Source organism: Gossypium hirsutum, chromosome A11 (assembly GCF_007990345.1).
Source record: "Gossypium hirsutum isolate 1008001.06 chromosome A11, Gossypium_hirsutum_v2.1, whole genome shotgun sequence".
Classification (NCBI taxonomy): domain Eukaryota; kingdom Viridiplantae; phylum Streptophyta; class Magnoliopsida; order Malvales; family Malvaceae; genus Gossypium; species Gossypium hirsutum.
Window position 1 is genome coordinate 32,188,402 of NC_053434.1, and position 10,014 is coordinate 32,198,415.

Consider the following 10,014-nt stretch of genomic DNA (forward strand, 5'->3'; position numbering starts at 1 on the left):
TATTACCTTATATTAATGTTAGAGTTTCCGATCCCTGGGAAACTGTCAAAGGATGACAATAGTTTCTTTCAATTTGCTAATCAAATTCCTAGTTAATGATTCTTAGACTTATTTCATCATTTTGCAGATAAAATTAAGTTTGAAATGAATTGAAATGATATTTTTCTCGGGGTTGAATGGGGTGGCTGCAATAGAGATATAAAGAATATATTCAGAAGTTTAATCTGATAATGAACGCATAAGTTGAACTTCTCTGTGGCATTAATAGTAACAAGTAAATTTCACACTTTACAAGTAAACCAAAGACATAATCATGGCTACCCATTACAGGAACCAATAAAACTCTGAACTCTATCTTTTATCTAAGCATCTGCATATTGCCCACAGCTTGATGATGGTGATGAGATGGCTGGCAAGCTTTAACCAGGGAATTAGAGTACCCCATGTTAGCCACTGGTGCACTTGGAATCCCAACTTCCATCGGCCTGTTAACGGCAGCTTGTTCCAAAGACTGCACTTGTTTCTTCAAAAATTTGACATAATGAATCGCCTCGTCCAACATTGAAGCTGTATCCATTTTGGTGCCTCCTGGAACAAGCCTCTGCAGAATCCTTATCCTCTCGCTTATCCGTTCTCTTCTATGCCTGGCGGCCACGCTCTGAGGATCCTTTGAGATCTTAACGTTTCTTCTTTTTGGAGGCTTGATGGATTCTGGGTCTATATGGATAGGTTGCATTGCTGCTATACGGAATATCATCTCCCTCATTGCTGCCATAGAGTTCTTCTTATCTACTGAAGAAGGGTATGAATTTGCATTGTTGAAAGGAGTTGGATATTTGAACTTGCGGTTGCTACTGCATATATTATGGGGTTGAAGAGGTGGAGTCATGGGTTCTTGAACTGGGTTGCTGCCATTGCCAAAAGGCAAGGTCATGAATGTATTAATGGAAGAAACATTGGGGTTGGGGTAAACGGGTAGTGTGGGAAGGATGGTGGTGCTTGAAGTCCCATTGGAGAAGTGGGTTTCAGGTGGCAATAACGTGGGAGAAGTATGGAAAGCAGGCTCACAGAAATCGGGAAGCTTTTCTTCCATTTGCATCATCATTGTCATCACATCCATGTGATCATCTTCTGTTGAGGATTTCACCATGTCAACATCCATTGAATCTACTGAAAGACGGAATGGCAGAGGGATGGGAAGGAGCTGAAGATATATAATGGCTTTTTATAGAATTAGGGTTTTTAATCGGAGATATGTGCAGAGAGATAAGGAGATGAGATTAAAAAGTGTAATAAAAAAGCACCCACCAATGTCCAACAAGGAAGTGGAAAGGCCTTTATATAGCAACTCGTGACCATTTTTTCTTAAAAAAAAAGAGTAAAATTTCATGCAAAGATGATATAGGAAACTCCACTCTCGGCCAAACCTCATTTATGATTTGATTATTTGATGTTAGATAGTGACCGCCCATTATGTGGGACTAACTCCAATCGCTGACCCTATCAACCATCCGATCTATATAGTGAACCTTAAAGGATCAAAGCTAATAACACGTGTAAAACATCAGAATAGCCACGCGTTTTGGCCCACAAATTCAATGGCTTGGATTGAAGGAATTTTCTCAAATAAGATGCATGAACCACTTTATTTCTACACACTGACCCTTTGAGTACCGAAAGAAAGAGCTTGCTTTGCATGCTTTTTTGCCTTTATTTATTTATTTTTACTTTGTCCAAAGAAGACCATGAAACCCCACAGTCACATGACATTTCTCAGAAGTTGCCCGACTCCGGCACCGGATAAAGATTCCGGTAACTGTGAAGTGGGGTTGAGAGGTCAATATCTCAATTTATATAATATTATATTAGCAGTGGCAGTAGATACAGTTTGGGTCTGTTTGGCACGCTTTTTAAGGTGGATTAGAAGGTGACGGTGATGCAGACCTCCACTGCAAGTACGCAAATTCTCCTTTCGGGTGAAATTTATTTTCTTTTGTTGCTAACTGCTACTGCTTGGCATTCCTCAGCCTGCCCTTTTCAGTTTTCATCCATTCAGGGGAAATAAAATGTCACACGAAGGACACCATATGTGAAGAAAATTTTAAGTGACGTGAAAACATGGTTTGCTTCATACTTAACTCTACTCTGAAATTTGCATGTATAAATATAATGTGTCAAGATTAATGTAGTTTAAAATGAGAAGCATGACAAGTAGTGAAATGCACATGTGGGGGGCTCTCAGACCCAACATTTTTCCTCTAACTTTATTCAACATTCGTGGAACCATATCAGAAAATTACCCAGGGACCGAGTTGAAAAGATAATTAAAAAAAAAATTGATTTCTAGTAGAAAAACAGTATTTTGATTACAACTTGTTATTCAAAAAAAAGTACAGAGCAGATAATCACAATTTTCAGAAAGTGGTCCCATTTTCCTGAGCCTACAGGTTTTTTTTTTGGTTTCATTTCACTGATATTTTTCGATGTTCGCCAAAAGATGTCTCTTTTTTACACAGCTTTCTGAAACGAACAAAACAAAAGCCGCAATAGAAATTCAAATTTTATCAGATTGTAAAGCTTTGACCTTGGTGGATTGGCATTAACACTACATGCATCGATCATTCAAGAAAGAGAACCTTCCATCTTTTTAATGCACTCATACAGAAACAAAGGCAACACAAGGGGAACTTTTTAGGTTCCCATTAAATTTGGAGTCGAAGTAGGAAGGGGGGGTCGGTACCTCCAAATTTCCAGGCTCCTACAAGCACTATAAAACAGTAGTAACCCATTCATAAATGCAGTATTGATTCATCTCTGCCAAAGAGCCAACTCAGGGCCTGGCGGTCCAACTTAATTTACTGAAAACATTAGGTCAAGATTTAATATCACACATCCAAGTAACTCGGATAACCATTTTTGGGTCCAGTCTGTGCTAATTGTTATCCAATTGAAACTGGACTAAAATGGCAAGTTCTTGAGGATTTCTTTATTACTAGCTTAGCTATTCTGTGCATAGCGAAAAGGAATCTAAAGATAAAATGATAATATATATATATATAAAAATCGGAAGGACCACAAGAAGAGATAAGATAGTCATGCATGCTCAATGAAATGATTGAGCTTATCGCACCGGTTGTCATGATCTGTTACGTGATTCTTAAGGTGTTGATGAGCTGATATATATTAATGAAGAAGACTCGAGACATATTGCTTTGATGTATATACTGTTCATTTGTATGAGTTTTTCAAACATCTAACATTATACATATAATTGTATTTATTAATCAAAATATAATTTATTTTTAAGTTAATATTTCAAATATTTTAAAAGACTAGAGAAAAAAAAAGAAAGTAATCAAAATGAAGAAATTGAAATACTATTATTTAAAATAATATTATACTACCTTTTTTTTAATTTTAAAAATGAAAAAATTTATATATCTAGTTATCTTAAATTTAAAATAAATAATACATACTTGATGATAATTTTTAAATTTAATAATCAAATAATTAAAATAAAATTATAATGATTTTTTTATGATAAGAAATTTAAATATTAAGATAAAAAAGTATCTTTATGATAATTAAATAATATTTATATTTATGATAAGGTTAAAATGTGTTTGTAGTACTCCTTGCATTTTTCGAAAATTAAGAATTTAGTCTCTCTACTTTTCAGATTTCAAAACTCAGATCTAACTGTTAACACTGTTAATTTTTTTTTTGTGACATTTGAAAATAAAAAAAAAACTACTCACTTGGTAATTGGTAGCCATGTAATTAAAAAAAAGATGTTGTAATCAACCTAAATTTTACAAAAAGTAATTAATAGTATTAATAATTGGATTTAAATTTTGAAATCTAAAAGTAGATGGAGTAAATTTCTGGAAATACAAGTACAGGGACTAAATTCCTAATTTTTGAAAAGTACAAGGACTATATGAATATTTTAAACTTATGACAAATATTAAATTTAATATTATTAATCCTTAGGATATTTTTTTATATTTTATTTTATTTCTGAATTTTAAACATTAAACTATATTTTTTAAGGATAAATAAAATATATAAATTAATTTTTCTATGAAAAATTTAACATCTTTTTTTTAAATTAACTATTATATCTTCAATAATTAAATTATAATGATATTTTTTCAAAAAAAAAAGTAAACTAATGAATACATTCATGTATAATTTTATACATGCATCTATAAACTATATTATATTTAATGTACAAAAACGCTACAATGTTTATTTTATTTTATTTTACAATGAGATTTATACACTTTAACATATTCATAGAAATATTCTTTTCTATAAAAAATCTAAAAGCCCTTCAAACCCTACCGCCTCCTTTTGTCATCCATCTAAACACATTGGAGTGAAGTTTGTTTGCGACTCAAACATCACCTTTGTTTTGCTAGAATCTAACTTCAACTCCAACAACACCAAGGTAACTACATGCGAGAAGATAAACATATTGAAATCATAGGTTGAACCATCGAATAAGGTAGATCGGAGAAGTTTAATTTGGGTTTTCAATTGAAGATCTGAAGTTTTCATGTCGTTTTATAGAGATCCTAGCTATAAGATGAGAAAAGGATGAGAAAGGGCTTCGATCTGGTGTTCGGAATAACTAGATAAGGCCATGGATAGTAGTGACTTACAATAGTAGCTAGGGTTGTGAAAAGAAAGAAAAGAAGAGAAATAGAATACATTTTTATAATTTAAATGCAACCCCGGCCTTAGGGGTCATTTAGAGGTGTGGTCGCCCAGGGCGTAAAATAATTTCACTTTTAAAAGTCAAATAAAAAATTTACCAATTTTTAAAGGCCCTCCAAAAAAACTTTTAACTTTCAAGGGCTCAAAATTTTTTTATTAATTTTTAGGGAACTTAAAAAAATTTTTCTCCAACTTTTAAGGAACTTAAAAGCTCCATTTTATTGTTTTGCCTAAGCCCCAAAAATGTTAAGAACAGCCTTATTTAAATGGAATCATTTAATCACAACAAATGAAGTCTTTATAATTGATTTATAACTTTAATTAGGAATTAAATGCATATAATAAAAAAATTAGGTAAATTTTAAATTTGTCAATTTAGATTTTGTGAAATTATATCACAAATAATTATCAATTTTTTATTTTTTATATTTTAAGAAAGAAAAAAGGATGATGATAAATGACGAGCTTTAAAGTTTTTGGAATGAAAAAAATAAGGAAGAAGAAACATGATGTAAGCAATAACAAATGGAGAAAACTAATAACTTATAGGAAAAACAAGATATCAATACTGTTGGGTAAGAATGTAACAGCCCTTACTCATTCCGACTCATTCCGATAATTGATATGGATTGGAGATGTCACTAGAGCACCATTAAAGTGATAATTTTAAAAATATTTAAGATTTAAAACTTTGAAAGTTTTTAATAAAATTGTACAAATAAAATAAATTTAAATCAATTTAAATGTTTGAACACCAAGTCCAAATTATTTAGGAACAATTAATGGGTGATTGGAGGTGTTTGGGACCCAAAACAAGGTTTGACGAGTTCAAAATTTCCAAAACAGTGCAGGGGCACTATCTATGGGCTAAGTATCAATACTAATACCTAGGCTCCATGTTCCAATACCTTTAGGCAGGGTATTGGTACATAGATGCCAACTATCGGCACTTGGGCCAAAGTACTATAGTTTTTTAGCTATTTACTCCCTAAGGTTCGATACTTAAATAAGTGTATCTGAACCTGGATCCCTGAGATTAATTTTTTTGCCACTAACTTGCAAAGTTCCAATACATAAAGTAAAGGCACGAAACCCATAATGCAGAGGACCCAAAATTCACATAGAAAACACCTCAAACACACTCCAAATCACTCTTAACCAATACGAACATAAAATTTCCACAAAAGATCAAATCAAGGCATATATTACCAACCATAATCACATCCTAACTTACTCTAATTCCATGGTCATTGAAGACAATTAAAAAAATCATGTCAAGTCTTCCCAAAATGAATATCATATACTTCCACAAAAGGCTAAAATCAATTTAATTAAGTGTATGTATGCTTGATAAATATTTCATACAACTCAAAATTAAAAGTTTACTAAATGAGCCTCCAACTCAAGAATTCAATTCCCAATATTTCAAAATACTAAGTAGCTTATGAAACTAGTATATATACATGTTGACACCCTAAGTACATGCTACAAGCCATGTATACACTAATTTCATACTCTCAAGAGTCTTGCGATAGTATGAATAGGTCATACGCAAAAGCATAAATTCTTAGTAATTTCAAATGGAAAACATTGTACTAACCTTGTCATAAGGATAACCAATTAATATAACCTTACATAATTACCAACTGATTAAAAGGATTAACATGGATAAGTCAAAATGTAACAAGAGAATGGGGGTAAGGAAGTCTTTATCAAAGCTATTTTGCTGGCTATCCCAACTTACTCGATGTCATTTTTTTGCTCATGATTCTCTTTGTTTGGAGATGGAGCATATAATTAGTAAATTTTGGTGGCAGAAGCATCATGGTAAGCGTGGGATTCATTCGTGTGAATAGACTCGATTATGTGATCTTAAAGAGAATGGTAGCATGGGTTTTAGGTGTTTGTCAAAATTTAATTTGGCATTACTTGCTAAGCAAGGGTGGCGACTACTTTGTTATCTGAATTCTTTATTGTCTCGTACATTGAAAGCTAAGTATTACCCGAATTCAAATTTCTTATGAGCAAGTTTAGGATATCACCCTTCACATACTTGGAAAAGTATTTGGGCTACAAATGGGCACCTTCAAGCTGTTAAGTGTTGACGAGTTGGAACAAGGACTCAAATCTTGGTCAAGGCTGATGCTTGGGTGCCAGGGTCTACAGATTTGAGGATCCAAAATAATGTTAGTAACTCATACATACGATTGGTTACTGGTCTAATTTACTCAAATACAAGACTTCGGAAAGAGGGTTTGATTAATAATACCTTTCGTGCTGATGAAGCAGAAAGAATTATATGTATTCCCTTACATGAGTTCCACATGATGATAAACTTGTATGATGAGGCAAAGCTTCGAGTGAGTATTCTGTGCAAAGTGGATACAAACTACTTTTACAAGGTTTTCACACATTTATGCCTAATTACAACCAAAATACTTATACACTTTTTTACAAAAAAACTTTGGCTCCTTAATCTACCAGCTAAAATAAAGATTACAAATTGGAGAGTTTTCCAGAATTTCCTTCCTGCTTTTAATAACTTACACTACATAAGATTGGTTGGTTTAGCTAATTGTCTCAGATACTCTAATGGAGTTGAAAACTTAGAGCATGTTTTCCGTGATTACTCCACTGTAAAGGAAATATGGCAGATGTTAAATATCATTTGGCCCCAAGCAGTATCCGAGTTAGAATACAAGGAATGGTTGGCATATATATTCTTGAATAATTCCATTTACCAGTGTAGGATAGTGGCTTGTGCAATTTAGATTATATGGACAACTAGGATTAAAGTAATTCATAAAGGAGATAGACAAACGCCTTTCGACACAGCCCACTTTATCATTACATATGTGCAGGAGTTATGTGAAGATTAATTTTGATGTTGCTTTCCAAAATCATTCCAAGAGGTTATGCACGGTAATTGTGATTAAAAATTCAAATGGTGTGGTGTTGGGTTCCAGAATGATAATGAATGACCACATATTTTTGGCATTCGCCGCGGGGGCTCTTGCGCATTTTCAGGCGGTTCAGATGGACCTGGCATTGGGATTTTTGGAGGTGGAGATTGAGGGGGACGCGCTTACTGTAGTGAAAAAGCTTCATGCAATCAGGGAAGACAAATATGAAATCAGTGCGTACATAAGGAACTTAATATCGCTCAGTGAAAGTTATCAAAGTTGTTTTGTCGGATATGCACCGAAACAGGGGAACAGAGTAGCACATCTATTAGCTATAGAGGGCATAAAGAGAGGAGTATCGACTTATCTGACACAAGGGGTGCCTTTGTCCACTGCTATTGCGGTGGAAAAGGACTAGTGGTGGATGGATCTGCCAGATTAGGTCGTGCAGCTCGCCGGTTATCTACAGGAAGTCTCTGAAATTTGTTCATCTTCAAGGGACAATAGTGATTTATATAGGCTTCTCTCTTTTTTTTTTAGATGGTTTGAAAGTAGGTTTCATGTCATTTGTTTTGGTTGGGTTGCTTTTATTTAGCATTAAAACGTTTCAGTTTTTTAATGTACTTTACAGCTTTCCTTTATTATTTGGAAACTGTCTTTTTTTTTTTTAATAATAATAAAATTCGGTTGTTCCGTTTAAAAAAAAGAAATTAAACATGTTACAGAATCATATTATGTAATAATAAAAATCAAACATTTATAAATGAATTAATTGGTCAATAGACTCAAGTTTGATTGACAAGTTATTAATTTATAAAGCAAAACTTCCAAATGAAATTCAAGAGCACCCATGGCCTAATGGATGAAGCGCTTGACTTCTAATCAAGCGATTGTGGGTTCGAGTCCCACTGGGTGTGTTCATTATCTTTTTTTCCCAGTTCTCTCTCTTTCTTTTCGGTGCGACCAAGTTGGTGGCAGAGCTTTAAATGGTGTGCATTGATGACGCACAGCTAGAACCAAATCACCTCTCTGCTCCACGTGACCCCCTTGTCCCATTAACCTACTTTTTCATTACCAGACTTAAAAAGTTTTAAAGCTGCTTCACCTTTGCAACTTGTTAGCTGTTTACCAACAATGGCTTCTTCTTCGGTTCTCAGCAAGCTTCTTTTGCCCCTTTTCCTCACTCATATTGCCGTCTCGATCTCGAAAACCGAAGCTCAAGTTGAAGACACAAGGTCGAAGCTGGTGAGAGATGCTTTCGAATGGCCACTTTCAATGTCGTTTCAGGGTGACTTACACGACAATGAAGAAGGCGATGAGGAGGTAGATGATGAAGTTGAAAATGGGTATAGTGGTAGATCTTTGTTGTGGTGGAAGAGAATGAGGTATTACATTTCGTATGGGGCGCTTTCGGCTAACAGAATCCCATGTCCACCAAGGGCAGGCAGGTCTTATTATACTCACAACTGTTTCAAGGCTCGTGGCCCTGTTCATCCTTATACCAGGGGATGTTCCAGGATCACTCGCTGCAGGAGATGAGGTTTTAAATTTAGCCCTTTTTAGAATCTGGGTCTGTATTAGTTAATCATTATTTTTCGAAATGTGGAAGATTTGAGTGTTTTGGGATCTGGGGCTTCTTTTTGCCCTCCTTTTAGTGTTTGAAGAGCATCATGTGTCATAAGGTTAAACTACTTTATGGTTATGGTAGTTATTATATATAGTTTTGGTCTGGAAGGGCGGGGGTGTTCATTGGCAGTCGCTATTTTATATCATATATGTGATCTCATCAACCTACATGTAAATGCTTGTAAGACCTGAATCCTGCTGTTGCGTGCTGCAACAGACGCCGCAGCTTGAAAAGGTAATCTAGTCACCAAGATTTTCTGCCTTAATTATTAAATAATTTGAAATTTTTTATTATTTAAAATAGCTGTTATATACTTTTTCTTTAAATTTTCATCTTCTTTCTCTTTTTTAATATTTAATATTGATACTTAGATCAACTTAGATTTAAGATATATTCTTTTACTTATTGATGAGTACCGATTTACTGTCTTTAGAGTCTCTTTTAAAAAATACTTAACATCTTTTTAATAGTTTAACAACTTTTAAATAATTAAATAATTATTTTATAACTTTTAAATCAAAATATAAATTTATTAATAATTTAATAATTACTCAGAAAGGAAAGCAACGACATAGATGAAAACTTGTCTACTCTTCAATGTGGTAGGATAATAATAAGATAATAAGTAGCCGAAGCTGTCCCAGCCACTTTCCAACAACTTACTGAGACAAATTTAAGTGCCATCCATGGGCATGGGGCTTGGACGGATCTCGAGGGGATGAGAATTGGCAAAGGTGTTTAAAGTTTGCTAAAAGAAAGGAG

The 10,014-nt window shown here is 33.8% G+C and overlaps 2 protein-coding genes and 1 non-coding gene across 3 annotated transcripts; 2 read left to right on the plus strand and 1 right to left on the minus strand.

The window, feature by feature from the left end:
• Positions 1-241: 241 nt before the first annotated feature.
• Positions 242-1,321, minus strand: LOC107905548 (transcription factor HEC2). The gene has a single exon (XM_016832220.1). It carries the CDS (start codon positions 1,160-1,162, stop codon positions 359-361), a length of 804 nt encoding a protein of 267 aa, XP_016687709.1. The 5' UTR covers positions 1,163-1,321; the 3' UTR covers positions 242-358.
• A 7,148-nt stretch (positions 1,322-8,469) lies between these two features.
• Positions 8,470-8,542, plus strand: TRNAR-UCU (transfer RNA arginine (anticodon UCU)). The gene has a single exon. It is a non-coding gene; the product is annotated as a tRNA-Arg (tRNA).
• Positions 8,543-8,642: 100 nt separating this feature from the next.
• LOC107897879 (protein RALF-like 34) lies at positions 8,643-9,547 on the plus strand. Its single transcript, XM_016823464.2, has one exon. It carries the CDS (start codon positions 8,760-8,762, stop codon positions 9,162-9,164), a length of 405 nt encoding a protein of 134 aa, XP_016678953.1. The 5' UTR covers positions 8,643-8,759; the 3' UTR covers positions 9,165-9,547.
• Positions 9,548-10,014: the final 467 nt, after the last annotated feature.

What these genes read in the sequence shown, in the direction of transcription:
- LOC107905548 (XM_016832220.1), bottom strand. Translation starts at nt 1,162, where the DNA reads ATGGATGTTGACATGGTGAAATCCTCAACAGAAGATGATCACATGGAT.
- LOC107897879 (XM_016823464.2), top strand. Translation starts at nt 8,760, where the DNA reads ATGGCTTCTTCTTCGGTTCTCAGCAAGCTTCTTTTGCCCCTTTTCCTC.